This window comes from Leptinotarsa decemlineata, unplaced genomic scaffold (assembly GCF_025532065.1).
Source record: "Leptinotarsa decemlineata unplaced genomic scaffold, Ldec_3_MD MMD2_tig00026307_RagTag_RagTag, whole genome shotgun sequence".
Lineage (NCBI taxonomy): Eukaryota > Metazoa > Arthropoda > Insecta > Coleoptera > Chrysomelidae > Leptinotarsa > Leptinotarsa decemlineata.
Window position 1 is genome coordinate 4,396,052 of NW_027412681.1, and position 19,075 is coordinate 4,415,126.

General features: G+C 37.9%; 1 protein-coding gene across 1 annotated transcript in view; it reads right to left on the reverse strand.

Annotated features, from left to right (window-relative positions):
- Fs (Follistatin) overlaps nucleotides 1-19,075 on the reverse strand; it is a 136,239-nt gene that overhangs the window by 15,079 nt on the left and 102,085 nt on the right. Inside the window, exons 3-6 of the mRNA XM_074181381.1 lie at nucleotides 11,688-11,882; nucleotides 11,277-11,501; nucleotides 5,155-5,376; nucleotides 1,606-1,847 (exon numbers count right to left, since the gene is read on the reverse strand). Coding sequence (XP_074037482.1) covers nucleotides 1,606-1,847; nucleotides 5,155-5,376; nucleotides 11,277-11,501; nucleotides 11,688-11,882 — 884 coding nt within the window. The remainder of the gene's footprint in view (nucleotides 1-1,605; nucleotides 1,848-5,154; nucleotides 5,377-11,276; nucleotides 11,502-11,687; nucleotides 11,883-19,075) is intronic.

A 19,075-nucleotide genomic window follows, 5' to 3' on the forward strand; every position in this document is an offset into this window, starting at 1 on the left:
TATATGCCAAACGATCCCGTAAATCTGTTTTAATAGAAAGGTAAGATATAGTCTCATGGCGACGGAGATGTCTTCGCTCTATTAGAGAAATGCGTTCTGCTCACAAAATTATTTATTATCTAGACGAAACGTGGATGAATGCTGGTCACACAGTATCTAAGATCTGTAACTAGTTATCGTCAAGCATTTGTGGACGGTTTATCAACAGGGTTACGGGAACCAACGGGTAAAGGGCAACGACTAATTGTTGCCCATATATGTAGCGAGAGTGGCTCTTTAGACGATAGTGCACTAATTCTTTTATTCAAAAAAACGGGGGATTATCACCTTCTTTCACGAGTCGAGCCAAAATCGGTAACAGTAATGGATAACGCTTCTTATTACAGCCGATTAGTAAAACAGCCGCCAACTATGACCACCAGAAGAGCAGACATGCAGAGTTGGTTAGGACAAAAAGGAATCCCATTTTCCGAGGACATGGTTAAGGCCGAGCTTATGAGTGTCAATAAACAGCATCGTGACAGATATCGCCAGCATGTCGTGGATACAATAGCTCGTGCTGAAGGCATCACCATTTTGAAACTTCCTCTTTACCATCGCAAATTAAACCCGATGGAATTGATCTGGGCTCAAATTAAGGGTTACGTAGCTCGTGAAAACGTGAAGAATTAATGATGTCCAAAGTTTATTAGAACTCGCAATGGAACGGATACGGAAAGAAGATTGGGCTAATGCTGTAGCCCATGTTTTCGACCAAATAATAATAGATTTAAGTGTGACTGGGGATTCCTCTTCGGAAGCGTCAATGGATTCTGAAACTTCATAAGCATAACATATATGTAATTATTTCCTTGCATTGTAGTTCATTTTCTATATAAGAGGAACATAATGCTTATTTTGTAAATTTTCCTGTTTTTTTAAAGTACTGTATTAGGCATAATAGGAAAATGTAATCAGTTTTACCATTGACACCAGGTAGCGCCACCTACTATAACAATTTTTACGTAATTATCTATGTGTTTAAATGAATGAATATTATTTTGGTACACCTCTGCAGAGTTGGTAAGAGGATTATCTGTTGGTCACTTCAAGTGCGACGTTGCTAACAAATCACCTTCAATTGAAAATTGTCATAGTATAGCACAGGACATGAGGTTGTTGGAATGAGTGTCATTAAACGATTAATGGAAAATCACAGCACATCCATGAGGCTGCAGACTTACAACTCAAACGCCACTCAAGTAGCAAAGTATGTATTGAGGAAAAACTTGCTAACAAATCGGCTGCTCCATATCAAAACACAGTAACTGACATGTATACGAAAAAATCGGTTGCATGTTCATTTGTAAATACGGTGTTTGAACGGGCTATTCATCATTCACTGGTTTCGGAGATACAGCATAATCAATATAGAGCATCTTCACCTATTCCACCTTTTTCTGGCTTGTTCGACAAATCATCAATTTTTCACATTCTGTGTCTTGGCATGAAGCAGCATATTTCTGTCATGACAATTGGCATTTCGAAGTGACATGTGTCGATTCCATGTCAAATACTAACTCGAAACAAATGATAGAATCAAAAAGCCTCACTTATCGTACATACCGACGTCATCTTGCACCTTCCTGCGTGCTTGGTGTCGATAACGTAGCCCTGGCGACACGCGTCTTGCATCATGTGGCACCAGCTGTAGTATGTGCTGTTGTTGCTTGCGCAGATGGGCCCGCGCATCGCGTTCCTCGGTAGGCAACTCTCCGAGCAGCTGGCGCATCGCGGCATGCCCGTTTTCGAGTCCTTCAAGCAGGATTGGTCCTGTCGGCATCGCACTTTCGTGCAAGTCGCGTGAGCTGGAATCAAAAATAAAAGTGAGGATATGATGCAATGCTATATTTGCTTATCAATTCGAAGGACAGAGAATTGGAAATTTTTGATAAAATTGTTAATGAATTTTATTAGTTCGGACTTCCATTGTCTAATATGATTCGGAATCTATGAAAGAAGAAATAAAATTAGAATGAATAGTTCAAATATCAATTATATTGAGCAATAAAACGTGAAACGAAAATACAATAGACGGAACAAAATAATCAAGATACAAAATAAAAATTACCACAGACTGAAAGGGAATCAAAAATTGAAAAAAAATTCAAACCAAGTGACTTCACGATGTTTCGATTATTAGTATCCACAATCGTCTTCGGGTCATGACTGGACTACCTATTCCTCTCTCCGTTTCATCGGTTTAGCGGGAGTTTACCGTTTTCCGCTTGATTACAGGTTTGCATATATTGCGTATCTCTACGCTAGTTTGGCTGATGCGTCATTGCACTACATATATACAGATAATACCCAAAGAGGAACCAGTGTTCCTCTTTGTGTATTATCTGTGCATGGGACCACTCAATGTTATGTTCAAACATACTCTGCTATTCCTGATTTGCTGGTTTCTCTTCGCTGGGTATTTTCCTTGTGCTGGATAATGCGGCCTTTCAATCGCCTCTTGGTTTAACCGATATAGGATTTGCCGTACTCACAGGGTATCCGGTAAATACTATTCTTGGAATCGCGGTCCGTGTTTGGTAGCCTAGTTTTCGTGAGGCTGCTGCGGATGGTGTTTCCAGATCTGAGGCAGGTTCTGATGTTGTATTTGGACCCAATCCTTCTTATACTTTCTGATAATCCTCTGACGTAGGGAAGTATAAGCACTGGTTGTAACGACTTCTCTGTCTTGCAAGGCTCTTGCTGTCTTCTAGCCAAACTCTGTTCTACCATCACATCTACCATTCCGTTGAAGATCCGTTCCTTCATATTACAGAACCCTAAAACACGATTCATTAGAGCCTTTTGGTAGATTAATGGTGATTGGATTCGTGATTCAGAGGTGGGTTTTCGGTATACAGATGTTTCCCACTTAGTATTGGTCCTCTACATATTCAGCATTAAACAACCTCGTTGAGAAAATCTCCCAATCCCTTGACAACAAGGAGATTGCGGTTGCTGTATATCTTGATATTGAAGAAGCATTTGACAATGCACTACCGATATCTATAGGATTGTATCTGGCTAGGAAGGGTATAGAATCGACCTTAACTGGCTGGATCTATGCCATGCTAGTAAACAGAACTGCAACTACGACTCTTCAAGGCGAGGCTATCAGGTTCAGGGTCATCAGGGGCTGCCCTCAAGGTGTGGTACTATCTCCCCTTCTGTGGTTGCTCCTGGTGGATAGTCTGCTAGATGCCCTCGACAGAAGAAAAGTTGATTTGCAAGCATAGGTATGCAGATGACCTTGTCATCCTGGCAAGGTCCACGTCGGTAGCTTGTAATATCCTCCAAAGCGCGTTGGACGTTGTTCACAGTTGGTGTCTGGGGAAGCAGATGTCTGTCAACCCCAGCAAATCTGTGTTAATCCCCTTCGGAGAAGAAAATTGGACGATCTAACGCCACTTTTCCTCAATGGAGTGGTTATTCCATTTGGAACGGAGGATTTGTAGTAAAACTTGGGGTTTAGGTCCCGAACAAATCCATTTTACTTCATTTTTATGTGGAAATTGTCAGACCAATGATCACTTATGGTGCAATTACTTGGTGGCCGAAGGCTTTACAGAAAACGGCCCAAGTGAAGCTCTCTGGCTTACAGAGACAGGCTTGTCTGGCTATCAGTGGTGCCATCAGTTAGCGGCCATGGAGATCCTTCTAGATTTACCTCCTCTCCATATTTTTCTGGAAAGAGAGGCTAGATGGACTGCATACAGACTTGTGCACATTGCCAATCGCACAATTAATTTAACGCAGAGCGCAACAGACTGTTGGTTGACATTGGAAGTCACAGCATTCTGGAAATGGCCTCTGACTTTATGCCTCCAACTGTCAACTACGAACTGTCTTATAAAGTACTGTTCGAGTAGGGAGGACTGGATCCTCCGGGAGGAGGAAATATTAAGAGCAGATAGTTGTTGGTTCACAGATGGATCAAAAAACCTTCCGGTTCTGGTACAGGTGTTTTCAGTCGCAGACCCAGGACAGAGCTATCTACCCGCCTAGGACTGTATTTCAAGCGGAAATTTACGCTATTGAATTATGTGCGGAGAGATTGGATAAATTCAACCTCACTCATAAATCAAGTCAAGCGGCGTTGGAAGCTCTTGGCTCCTACCAAGCAACGTCTAAATTGGTAGCAAACTGCCAAAAACGACTCTCTTCGATAGGAAGACTTAACAGATTGTCTTTGGTCTGGATCCCTGGCCATACTGGGATGAACTACGATGTCTAACAGGCCTTCTTACAGATCACTGTCATTTGAATCATCATATACAGATACTTGGACTGTCGGAAGACAGTGAGTGTGGCCTCTGTCTGGAAAATGATGAAACAGCATAGCATATACTTTGTGCCTTCCCCGCTGGGGACCGAATCAGGTTCTTTGAGTTCGGCAGATCCGTACTTTCACCATCTGACCTGAAATACCACTCAACATACAAACTAATCGGCTTCGTTAAGAAGCTGGGTTTATTTGGCCGAGTGTGAATAGGTGTGAGCCACAATGAACCCTTGTGGGTTGCGGTGGAGGGTCGAATATACCCACTCACTTTGGACCTACCTACCTACACAACGAATTGCCATCTGAGAATGGCAATTCGTTGTGGACTTCCTTCTCCATTGCGAAGGTAATGAAACGTCTTATGCTGTTGATGTTCTTTAGAAATGTGTCTAGTTCTGTATTCTCATGGTTCCATTCTATGAAGATGTCAACGTATCTCAACCAGACTCGGGGCTTCTTGTGAGCGTTTTTAATAGCCAGAGTTTCAAACCACTCCATATATGTTGGCTATAACTGGTGAAAGCGGCGATCCCATTAGCAGTCCCTCATTTTGCGTAAAGAATTTGTCCTCTAGTTGGAAAAAGAGTTCCGTACATATCACGTTCTATTGCTCGATATAATTCTAATTTCATTTGTTCTTTTATAGATTTTGAAGTATAATAGAATTTTATTGGACAATGTAAGTCTGAAATAATAAAATTCACCATGAAACACTATGAACGTTAGTCTTTTCGAAATCAAAGAGCATGAAAAAGTTTTTTTTAATAGAAAGAGAGGTTACTTACTGATAGCCCTTCATTGACCTATACAGAGTAACAATTAAAATTACTTACGTCTACAGGGCCCTTTATACGCCAAAGGAATAGCCCTTCCTTTTCGGCACGCTTTTTCTCTGAGATGACAGGCGCTAGCGTACGTCTCTCCATCTGCGCCGCATACCTGCCGACGTTTCGGTTTGTTCGGACACTTCTTCAGACAGTTCGCGCAGTGTGGCATCAGGTTTTGGTCCAGCAGGCAGTGCTTGCCGGTCGGACAGCTAATTTTATCACAGGAACCTGCGGAAATAGCATATTCACTCACTTAATTTATTTTGTACATTGTGGGAGATAGAAAAATACATATGTACGTACGTACGTATTTATAAAAAATAATGAGACAGTTCAATTTTGGAATATAAAATTGTAAACCCTCACTCAAAGGATGCTGAATTTAGGAATACATTTCTGTACAAAACTTTCGAAGTGATTTATATTTTATTGGCTTTTTTGTGGATTCTTCCTACCACAATCTGAAAATTCAAAGTTTTTCCACAAGAAAAAATGTTGTTTCATGACTTGCCGAATGTAATAACTTCACCTACCAAAACATGTTCTGAGAAATGTTATTGTTTCGGAGGTTAAAATCTGCTTCCGTTATGAGCATTATAGAAAATCTTAATTTAACTCGCGGTTTTTTCTTCGGTTCATATTATTTTCAAACCTCCACCAAATAGATAAGTTGACGAAGTTTGTTATCGATATGTAATGTCGTGGTTTGACAAAAATCAACCCTCAAGAGGTTGAATAGGGAGCTACTCCCTCTAATTGCACTCACGTCCCTTAGAGAGGAGTTCAGGCATGCATTCCCTTCTCGTTTCAATATTTTGTAAAAATACTTTGAATGTATGCATTAACTTTTCAGTTTGATCAAATTATTCGCCTTTTCTGAATCTGTATGAAGTTCTATATTACAATTTTCATTTCTTTCAGATTGTGAAAAGAGGAAGTCCTCCAAAAAAGGTAGAGTGAAAAATTTAAATTACTCTGTGAAAAATATTGTTGTTCGAAAAATAGATATATTTTTCGGTATTTTCCGAGAAAATGCTGTTAATACGAAAGGTTTTCTCTTTTTTTAAATTTTCAGTATAACTCTTGAAGAAGGAACTTTTAGATAATCAATTTTGTTTCTTCAATATATCCATTTTTTTTCATAATTTGAGACCGAAACCAATTCACAATCTTTTGATTGCTTTATTTTGGGAAATAATAGCTTTATAGATCTGATTTTGGGCTCAAATTGCAGCTAATTCAATTTTTTCAGGATAATATTTGATCTGAGTAGTAAAATTTCATTATTTGTGGGAATCTTCTGTAGAAAAGAAGAAAGCCATCGGAGAGGTAAGTTTCAGATACAAACTGGAGGAAAACCCTCTAGAAACAGCTACTTTCATATACGAGTAAACATTTGTAGTAGAGTTTTCTTCACACCAAGTTATCACTTGGTGTGAAGAAAACAACTTCACGGTAGGACGACAACACCATGAGGTGAGTCTATACCAGAATTCCGAATAACAATTGGATCCCACAACAACAACTAAATTGTTAGGAGTTACCTTCGATAACAACTTGCAATGGAAGCCACAAGTAGATAATTTGTGTAAAAAGCTCAGAAATTCCTGTTATTCTCTCAGGTATCTCTCCACTCACTGCAGTCAAGATATTCTACTTAGCTTCATTATGCGAATTTTAATTCTCACCTCAGGTATGGAATACTGAACTGTGGATCGAGTGTTCAAAATACAGAAGTATGCAGTAAGGATCTTTGTTAAGTTAGGATTTAGGGAGTGTTGTAGGGAAGCATTTCAGAATTTGAAAATATTAACAGTTGCAGGAATATACATACTTGAGGCATGTACATATGTATACCGCAATAAAAACAAATTGGCTGCCAACAGACCGTCATTTACCCATTACCAGTTACTTCTACCCAGTCAACATCGAACTGCTCTCTACCAAAAAAGTTTGGACTATCAGGGATGTAAACTGTATAACAAACTTCCCGACGACATTAAAGTTTCAGGAAATGTCCATATAAGTTAGGTAACTCTTATTGTCAAAAAACTGCTAAACTGTTGAGGAGTTTCAACATTATTTCCATGTGAGGTGTACGGTTTATTTAATATACACCTTTTTTATTTATACAAACGTAGCATTAGGAACTTTAATATATTTTATATTCATACTTTATATTATTTTTAGTAATTGTGACGTGGATGTCCTATACACATCCAGAGATATTTAATTATTCTAGTCATTTCATATGTATATACATTTTCTATATCATTTCTCTACTTGAATTTACTGACGTTTTTCGCATTATCACAATTTTGATGTGCAATGTTTTTTTTTACCGTAGTGTGCGCTGGTCAGGCCCTATCCCCCGAAGCCCCGATACATTCGGGAGGGCGCGCCAGCATTATCAACCAATGACCACTCCTCACACCGTGGGGTAAGTGATCATTGGGTCCGAGAATTATGTGCCCTGAGTAAGTGCAGTGAGCCAAGAATGACAGCCTTCTGCATCTGTGCGGCTAAGATTTCTGCCTCAGTGCGGCAAGCCGGTATGATTTTAAGATTCGAGAGTAGAGAGGACATCATTCCACCAAGGACTCCAATAATCAGAACAACCATCGTGACAGAGTGGTCTGGATAGAGTCTGCGGAGTTCGAAGTGGAAATCTCGATATTTTATCCGTTTTTCCTCCTCTTTTCTGACGATATTCGTCTCGCCAGGAGCTGAAAACTCAACGATAAATATCGTTTTGCTCTGGTGGTCGAGAAGGACCACATCAGGCTTATTAGCTTGTATGAGCCTGAGGGTGGGGAACGAATAGTTCCAATAAATTCGGCACTTCTCGTTCCCCACAACGGATTCAATATTCCCCGGAGAGTAGGGCAACACCGGTGTCTCGTCAATACCGTAAGAGTGCCGTAGATAGTAATATAGCACTCCTAGGGCCGTGTTATGTCGATGGATATAGGCCTCGCGGCAGGCCCTGCACCTTGTGTCAGGAACCTCTATACCCATCACGTGACTGCGGTAGACTGAGGTGTTGAAGGCACCATCCTGGCAAGCCATGATGAACCCCTCAGTTTCCGACTTGAGCCCACTCGACCTGAGAAAAGTGAAGGTCAGGCGCTTTGATAAGCCAAGGTCTCCAATGTTATTGAAGAAGACCCCATGCATTGGCTTATCCTTGTGTCTCCGCAGAAGTAAGGTGATCTCTGCGGCTTTTATCTGAGCTTTTTGCTGAACAGGTTCCAACTTGGTGACAGAGTTGTGGTCACCTCGTTCAGTGTCGAAAACTATACCGAGTTCATCAGCTGCTCGCGCAGCTGCTTTAAAGAGAAATGCTCCAATTCCTGCTCTCACATGGTCACGGATAATACAGAGAAGGGGATCCGAACTCCTGACGACTTTACAGGCTGTGCTTGGTAGTTTTTTCCAACAATAAGTGTTCAGCCCATCTGGGCCTGGATGAGCAAAGTTCTTGGAACCCACAAGGGCCCATCGAACGTTATCCGGGGTTATCGCGTTGCGCAGCTCATTGAGCTCAGGCTGTCGAAGCTCTCTGTTGAAAGCTTCGAACTGCGCTAGGGCTGGACTGTCTAAGTTGAGTGGCTGCGGGTGTTCATAGATATCTTTCCAGAAGGATTCCACCTGATCAGCGGTCGGCGGATTATCCACAACACGTGGAGGCGAGAAGGTTTTCTCGCGGAACCTAAGGTTTTCCGCGATACCTCTGGCTCGCCTCACTAGTGACTTCTTAGCAGCCACTAGCATTCGTATCCTATCAAGGCAGTGCTGTTTGGTGGTCAGCAGCACGCCTTGACTTAAAGTGTGATGGATACGTCGTAGTTTGGCGGCTATTCGCCGCACTGCGGGCGTGAGAGGCCTGTTGGCCGCCCTGTAATCCATCACACATTGGATACGAGACGCGTGTTGTCTCGCTGACGTGATCTCAACCTCCATCTTGTGTACACGCCGTTCAATCATTATTATTATCAATCAGTTATTATTATTATTATTATTATCATTGAATTACTTTCGAAACAACTACTTTTATATGCACACTGAATTCAACAAACACACTTTTTTCTAACTCAGTTTGTATTCCAAGTGAACGTTATGTAAGTGAAATTTTACCTCTTTCTTTTACTATATATACTACATATATATGCCCAGGCAAAGCTCTCTGACTTACAGAGATAGGCTTGTCTGGCCATCAGTAGTGCCATCATTACCGCACCGTGGTACTGATGGCACTATGCCAGGCCATGGAGATCCTTCTAGATCTACCTCCTCTCCACATTTTTCTGGACAGAGAGGCTTATGGACCGCATATAGACTTGTGCACATTGCCAAATGCACAAATCAATTTAATTTAGAGTACAACAACAGACTGTTGGTTGACATTGGAAGTCACAGCATTCTGGAAATGACCTCTGACTTTATGCCTCCAACTGTCAACTACGAACTGCCTTATAAAGTACTATTCCCGAGTAGAGAGGTCTGGATCATTCGGGAGAAGGAAACATTAAGAGCAGATAGTTGTTGGTTCACAGATGGATCAAAAACACCTTCCGGTTCTGGTGTAGGTGTTTTCAGTCGCAGACCCAGGACAGAGATATTTACCTGCTTAGGAACTTATGCGACTATATTTCAAGCGGAAATTTACGCTACTGAATTGTGTGCGGAGAGATTGGATAAATCCAACCTCATACACAAGTCAATAAAAATATTCTGGAACAGTCAAGCGGCGTTGAAAGCTCCTGGCTCCTACCGAGCAACGTCTAATTCGGTATCAAATTGCCAAAAACGACTCTCCTCAATAGAAAGACTTAACAGATTGTCTTGGGTCTGGATTCCTGGCCATACTGGTCTGAAAGGCAATGAGGCTGCTGACTTCCTCACAAAGAGGGGGCTGCAAGCAGCTTTATCAGACCAGAACCTGTCATTGGCATCGCTTTAGGCTTTGCCAAACAAAAATTGAACTCCTGGATGACAAGAAAAATTATGGACTTCTGGTAGAATCTTCCAGGTCTACAGTAGGGATGACCTACGATGTCTAACAGGCCTTCTTGCAGGTCACTGTCATTTGAATCGTCAGATGTTGAGACTCGGACTGTCGGAAGACAGAGTGTGTGTCGCTTCTGTTTGGAAAATGATGAAACAGCAGAGCACATACTTTGTGCTTGCCCCGCTGAGGACCGAATCATTTTTAAAGTTCGGCAGAGCCGTACTCTTACAATCCGACCTGAAAGACCACTTACCATATTCACTAATCTGCTTCGTTGAGAAGCTGGGTTTATTTGGTCGAGTCTGAATAGGTGTGAGCAACAATAAACTCTTGAAGATTGTGGTGGAGGGTCGAATAAAGACCACTCACTTTGGACCTAACCTAACATAACATATATGCTACATATCTACTAGATATGCTATATGTTGTGTAGCAATCCCGTGGATGACATCTGATTCAATTCCATAAAGAATGTTTAGAATACAAACTGAAAAGAAAAAAGTGTTTTTGTATAATTCAGTGTTCATATGAAAGTATTTGTTTTGTAATTCTACGTTGTAATTAGTTGTTTCGAGAGGACTTTCTTTTTCAGTGTGTATCTGAAAGTTACTTTTCTGCATGGTGTACACATCTTTGTTCGTTCAGAGTTGATTTTTTATATTATAATATGAAAAAGTAGAAAGCCAAAATATATCTTTCGCAAAAATTAATCTGTCCTGAAAATAAACGCCTTTCGAATCGTACCGATTTCATCAACAGTACAAACGGAATTGTAGCAATTACTTTGCGATTATACAGATTTTTGCTGAACTCATTGACTGGTCTGACAACTCCTAGTGTATCAAGGAATTAACTATTTCGAAATAAAAACCAATGACAGTGTGAATTCCTTGTTTTTCAAAAATAGGTACTTTTACAATCACTGATTATTCAAAAGAGTTTTTGTCATCTGATATGACTCACTTGAAGCCTTGATCGTTCTCCGCCAGGAAAAATCGAATCAAAAATGAAATAAAATCAACAGGTTAGTAGAAAGGGAAAAGAGTTGAAGTAGAAATAAAACTTTTTTGTATTTTTTCGTAGAGAAACAATATTTTGAAAAACAAATTCTACTCACTTTGACATGTGCCTTTGTAAGCGACCGCAAGGGAATGGGATTTACGGCGACAAGACATTTTTCTTAACCTACAAATGTTTCGATAGCTGCGCCCATCAGTTCCGCAGACAGGAGTCTTTCGTCGGCTCTTTCCCACCTTGCATTTGGAGGCGCAAACGCATTTTGGAGTTCCTTTCCTCAACACGCAAGTTTTACCCACTTCGCACGTTACGCCTTTGCAAGAATCTGAAAGATTAGTTTCACTGTACACTGTTCACAGTAATCAAAGTATGGCTGAAAGAGTGTATCGTCTGAAATTGATTTCTTCACTACATGGAATATTTCCAAGCTACTGTTTCAGTACAACAATTTTTGGCGCAGTAGGTTACAGTTTCTCAGTATGTGAACCTGAAAATCATTCAGGGTGCTTACCTCGGCATGAAGAGCACCGTACGCCACCTCCCAAGATCCTCCAGAAAAACAGCGTTCCAGAGTCAAGTTCTTCCGCCGACCAAGACGTCGTAACGGATCTTCCCGAGCAGCAGTCTTCTTTGGAAATTTTTTGCTGAAGCAGCTCAGTACATCGACCGTTGCCGTTGCGAACCATGGCTGACCAGCAAGTACCAGCTGAAAAAAACAACAATATCAAATGTTTGCCACAGAAATGGACGTGAAAAGAAAGCAAACCGCTTTATATCTACACATGAGATGAAAAGTCCTGTGTCTAAGAATAGAAACGCGTTTTTTGTTCAGAATGGGCTTTATTTATCAACGTAATCTCTATCAAGAGCTACACAATCATTTCAGCCTTCTAGCTCGTGAATTATAAGAGGATCGATAGTATCTTCAGGCATTTCGAGGTGTATATTGCCAGTCGAGTTTTCTTCTAGAAATAATGGATCAATTATGGCATTTTCAACAATACCTGCCTAAACAATAACTTTTTGTGGGTGTTGTGTATGCTCTTCCTGAAAAATGTGTGGGTTTTCGTCACTCCAATAGCGACAATTTTGTCTACTAACATTGCCAATGAGAAAAAATGTACACCCATTGCTGAAACAGATGTTAAACAAAAGATTAGGGATGGTTTCGACAACAAAATTCAGAAATAGACTGAAGTCGTTTTTGTTCGACCATTGTGTTTATACACTGAATGAATATTTTAATCTTTTTGTCTCATGATTACTCATATTTTATCTGAATATTTGTATTTGTTCCACCTCGTATTTATTTATTTGCTTGTTTTATGTTGAATATGTGTATGTGCTTTGACAATTCCTATGCGAAATGTAAATGTTCGTCATAATGAAGGAAATAAAGAAAGCTAATCTAGTCTAATGAGACATAATTCCACAAAACTCCATTCTTCTATCATAATTATCCTCGTGGAGTTCTTGAAGAATCTGCATTTTCTAGGGATAACATGTATACATTTCCAATACTTTTTTTTCAGTCTAGCGTGACATTCCCGTCTGGAGTAAGTGGGCTCTGCAGCAAATGCTCCCAAAACTTCAATTTGAGTTGATGTTTCATTTAGTACTCTTTTTTTATTTGTCACTGAACCAGTTTCGTAAAACTTATTCACTAAATCGAGCACACTGGTGACCTGCATTACAATTTGGATGTCTTTCGTTAAAAACACATGCTGCCCTTCGTGCGCTCTTTCCAACTTCTCCATAAATTACAATCATTTCAATTCTGCCTTGAAGAATGTAAACCATTTTTACACTTTCATACACTTATTAAAGTAATCACTAAACAGTGCAACATGTACAAATGTATGCACAATACTACCACATCGTTCAGATTTGCCAACCAATTTTTTGCCTGATAATAGAAACTTTTTACAGCAGAAGTACCAAAGAGGACGGCTATCTATACACTTTCTGCGATGAGAATTCAAAATTCAAAATTTACTAGACACAACCATCTACGTTTTATTATCAGACTACTTTTTGATGTAAATTGAAGCTAATGGCTAATGTTACCCCTAATGAAGGGTTCAAACGGTACCACCTAATATTCTTAACAGTTCTGTTCAAACCATGCATTTCAGTATAGGCGTACTAATAATTAGATAGACATATACTTTATTGTCCAAGAAAATAAAATTTTATTGACAAAGCTTTTTAAAAATCTGGTATATATATATATATATAGCACTTCAAAGAATAAAATAAAACAGACAATTCAAAAACACAAATACCCAGAAACACAATTTGAGCAAAACTAAATTCACATATCTAATAGATAAAATGTAACAATAGAAAATAAAATTTAACAAAGTTCGTAGACAAAATAGTTCGTGTCGTCCCTTTCAAAAGATGTAAATAACAAATATACAAATTTGAACATAAGTTCACTTGTCATGGTAATACAATAAGATATATCCTAGTATAAAATTAAATTTAAAGTATAGGTGTCAATATAAACAACAAAAAAAAACACATATATTAAATCATAGCAAAGTTCCATTGTAATATTCCTAAAGATTGTAGTACGTATTAGTTGCAAGGACATCTTTAAGAAGGTTTCTGAACTTTTTATAGCTTTTTCCTTCCTAATTTCTTAAGGTATGTGATTATACAGTTTTTTACTTCCATAAATTGAAGAATACTTTGTCTGACTTGTTTTTGGAACAGGAATATGTATTTTATTTTCAGTTACTTGCCGGGTTATGTAATTTGTATGTTCCGGAGTTATGTTTTTTGTAAATCAGGCAAACAGTTTCAAGTATGAAAATACAAGAGTCATGCAAGTGAATAACATCCTGATGATGCCAATTTTTTACTCAAAGCTAAAATATGTTGATCAAACTTTAATTTGTTATCCATGAAGATTTCCAGGAATTTGGATTGGTTTTTATTCTCAAGAATTTGTCCATTCAAGTATAAATTGGTTCTTTCATATTAGAAGTATTTTTCCATGCCAAAGGAGCGTGGGGTCATCCGCAAAGATCGTAAAAATTCCTTGAATTGAGAGAGTAACAAGGTCATTTACATAAATAAGGAAAATAATCGGACTCAGTACTGATCCTTGTGGAACGCACAATCAAAAGCTTAGGAGAAATCGCAGAATACTGCAGCTACGACCTCACCATTGTTGAGATGTGTGTAGACATGTTTGAGAAAGAAAAAGACGGCATTATTTGTGCCTTTTGTCTTCTGAAAGCCAAATTGACAGTTGGTTAATATATTTTATTTATAAAGAGAAGCTAATACCCTTTTTTCACCATTTTTCCTATGTTTTTTGAGAGTGTTGAGAGCATGGAGATAGGTCTGAAGTTATTTGGATCTTCTGCATTACCGCGTTTGAAAATAGGAATTACAAGAGCTGTTTTTAGACACGGAGGGAAATTTCCAAGGGAAAAGGATTTATTTATAGCCATCACTGGTGTATTCAAAGCGAAATCGGGAAGGATATTTAAAATTTTTACTGAAATTTCATCAATGCCCGTTGCATTTTTGTTTTTATTTTGTTGCAAGATTTCTTTCAGCTCTAATAAATTTGTGTCTTCAAAGTGAAAGTTGTTGGCCATATTCTGTTAGTTTAGAACGCTATTTTTCGAAAAATGCTCATCAAAAAATAATAAGTCAGGGTACCATTGGAAGCAGAAGCACCTCAAAATGATGTTTCACTTGACCCCTCTTCCCATTAGAACCACGAGAGCTACAAATAGTCCTTGAAAGTGTCCCCCCTGACAGTAAAATTGACATGTTTTTTCAATTCCTCATATTTAAATTGACACCCTGTATAATGCAGTTGCGCTCTATGCACTCCCCAGTGAGTTCAGACACTACACGTAATATAACTGCAAGAAGAAACTGACACTGCACTCGAAATTGGCTGGATAGTTCAATTGAACACCGTTTATGCTCCCTATTGTGATATGTTATTGCAGTTTTTTCACTTGTTTTTCTGTCTTCTATTTCATTTTTTGAGTTTTTGTATAAATATTCTTTTATAAGTTAACTTTTTGAATGTCGTCGTATATTCGTGTCTCTTTAACTAGAACAAGTTGAAAAACAGATCAAGCTGAACTTCGCCTTTATTTTTGCATTTGTATTTTATTACTCTTTTGTCGATGAACAAAGTCGATTATTATTATTATCATAATCATGCTCCAGCCACCGTATTCATCAGATTTGGTCCCCTGCGACTTTTTTCCGTTCCCAAGGTTGAAGAGACCCGCGAGAGGACGGCGTTTTGCGACGGTGCACATCAAAACTGCTTTGAAGATTGAAAAAAAGGCTGGCACACACTGGGAAAAATGATTGAAATTTACCTCGGAATTTTCATTTCGAACGAAGAAAATTACTTCAGTTTTATTGAAAATATACTCTCTCTATTGAATAATTCACATCTCCGAGCGTAATTTCAGTAGGCAATGTACTTTTCATTGAGAATTAAATATTCATCTAATATATGTGTGAAATCATAACGTATTATTTCATGTGGAGAGAATTACTAACTGGACGATGGGTATTCCCTCTTAGTGAAATGTAAATTTTCGCCATCTCTTTATCGAATGTAAAGTTACGCTTGTATTTGTGAGTGATTATTGTATTGTTCATTCTTGTCTACAGAAGCGCATCGGTTTGTCTGACGTGTGCATTAGAATATTTTTGTTGTTGGTGAAAATAAGTAAAGAAGGTGAGTACATTTCTTGTAAAATTTCAATAACTAGTCCACTAAACAGATGAATTCATTGAGTTTTCTCGTTATGCATTATAGAGTGTTTTTTTTTTATTACAAGTACATCCTAACCTCACATCGCAAATTATTTCATACTGTATGGAATAGTACAACATATTTTAACTGATTTTCAAATAATTACAGAACATATATTTGAAAATGTTTGTGATAATTACTGAATGGTATTGAGAAAAAGAGAAAAAGAGATATACTCGATAGCAGTGGCGTGAATCATCAGTAACGCCGTATGCACGATCCATTTTAAAAATAAATTTCGATGAGGAATAAAGTTTCGTATTGGTGGTTACAAATATCGGACAATGTTAAATCGTAATTTTATTCACCTAAAAAATATCTGAACGTTTTATTCGTATCTTTCATAATTTTGGATAAATTTGAGGATTTGTGATTCTTATTATTGAACTTGAAAACATTTTTGCGATGGGAGGCAAGTAGGAATTCAAAATTGAAGGAATTGAGAAACACTTTAGGACCTTTTTGTTTCTGTTGAAGAGATGAACAAAATACTTTATCACCACTTCATCATTATAGCTATATTTGCTATATTTCAGAAAATTTTGGAAAACATTTGGAAAAATCTAATTTTTTATTTAAACGGTTGAATATGTATAAACAATTTTTGAGAAATGTCAATATTGAAGTCAAACTAGTAGCAGTTTTTCTCTAGGAATGTGTGTTCGTCAACTTACTGTGTTTTTAGATTTCTAAACCTATTCATTTGATGATATTCATTTCTCTTTTAGGATAATAACAGCAATTGAGGAAAAAAGAAAAAGAAATATTACTTTCATTTCTCTTTCCGAATAATACCACCATGAGCAAGAAGGAAAATGGGTTAATTTGAACAATGGTTTTTTTATTTTGTACTGTTATTTGACTTTTTATAAATAAAAAAAAAATCATTTCAAGAATGTATATGAACTTATTTTGTATACATATTTTTTTAATATATCAATGTGTAATATGTTTTGTGCATTCAATTATCTAAATTATGAGGAAAAATGGCCACTTAAGAGTCAAGAGTCAACATCCGATTGAGGTATCATTGTCTTCAAAACTACTCTGAATACGGACCTTCTTACAACGGAATATCCCAAGGTAATATAACCCGTAAATGAAAAATTAAAATGTAAAATTTTATCAGAGCATAGAATTCCACTGTGAGATTATATAAGAGTGTAAAATTCTACTGTAAAATTCTGTCAAGAGTGTAATATTTCGGTATAAATTTGTATCGCAAATTTACCCTATGAAGTTTAATTTCAACACAAAAGTACACTCAAAATGAAAAATTACACTGAAGAATTCCACACTTGTCTTCGGGGTAGAATTACAAAATAATATTCCGCAATTGAATTGCCGCCGGTACCGGTGGAATTTTTTTTATCAGTGCAGGAATGAATAAATATTTTTTGAGATAAATGAAAAATAACCCCATTTTTTAACACACCCCATTTATACCAGACAAAGTAAGAAAGAAAATAAGAAAGAAAAATATAGGAAACGACAGAATTATAACACCCCAAAAATGACATCGAGCAGGCAGCAAAAATCCAATATCTTCCCTTATTTCCAAAAAGATGACTCACGTTGCCAGCCACCAATTTCCAACGAGATAGTTATTCCTCTCCAGTCAAAATTTCTCCACCTTCCACCAAGTACTTATCATTCACCTCGAACCTCATCGATTGTATTCCCTTCGCATGATTCATTATACCGATGATTTATTTTCGGAAAGCAGATTCCAGCTCGTAAGTACATTCACAAATCGTTCATACAAGCTTCGAGATGGCTATCGCCGTACGTGACGAGAGATTTCAACGATGGGTAAGGAGAGATTTCACTTGGAGATTCGATACGTCGGGTCGAACAGAACAATATTTTCTTGCGGATTGCATGGAAAATTATCGCGTCGATTGTCAATCGAGTAGGTACGTGTTGCTTCACAATAACAAAGGGGTGTGTCGATGAGTTGGCGATAATGCGATTTCAGGATGGTTTTCCAATGAGATAGATGCGTTGATGTTAGATGGTTTAGATGGATTTTATTCAAAAATGTACATAGTATTTATTTGTCATGGGCGCAGGGTCGGGTTGGAAGGGGGTGGGCGGAGCTACTACCCCGGGGCTTCCACCAGGAGAGGGGCTCCCACAACGAAGATAAAAAAAAATTCCAAACTTTATCGCGGGTCTATAGACCCAAAGTTGTATACAACTTTGGGGGAGCGGAGACACGTTGTTACAATTTTTAGATAATTGTCAATATGACAATAGCTATCATACATTTGATTGCTTTTACCGTTAGTATGTCAGCTATTAAAATATGACTGAAAAGTTATTGAAATTTATGAATTTTCTTCACATTAGATAACACAGGCCAACAAATTTTTTTTTTGAAAACTTTGTTTACTTTAATAGCTAATTTTTATAGATTTTTGTGTGCTGAATCCAAACCTGGTCTTAGTTTTTTGTATCACCCATAGTTTTTAAGAAATTGACTTTTTGTATATAATTTAAAATCTGTACGGTATATATGGTAAAATTAATGAAATACTATGTTAGATCAGTATCATGGTTTTTATTTATAGTAGGTTACTTGAAATAATGACACAGTGTTGTAATGTAGATTTCACTAGTCAGATGGAATGGTTTATACTTCCTTTCTCTTTTTTCTTTGAAGCTTCTTGTGTAGCTTTTCCTGCGATGAGTCGCTTGCTGAGCTTCACGGTGAAGTGACCAACAGTAGTCTTCCATCATGTTGATGTTCCAGCGGCCCTGGTATAACGTTTTTCCATCAATTTAATATCTTGGTGAAAACGCTCACCCTGCTCCTTACTAACATCTCCCAAATTTTCCAGGAAGTAATCAAGATGACTGTTCAAGAAGTGGACTTTTAGGCTAGTTTCTTAAATTCTTTCAACATGTTAGCTACAATGGTACGATATTCTGGGTCTTTTGCATTTCCTGAGAATTTTTTAACAACTTGCTTGAATGATTTTCACTATAGTTCGGACTTCCATTGTCTACTATATAAAATGATTTGAAATCCCTGAAACAACTAAAAAAGAAGAATTGAAAATGAATAGCTGAAAATAACAATTATA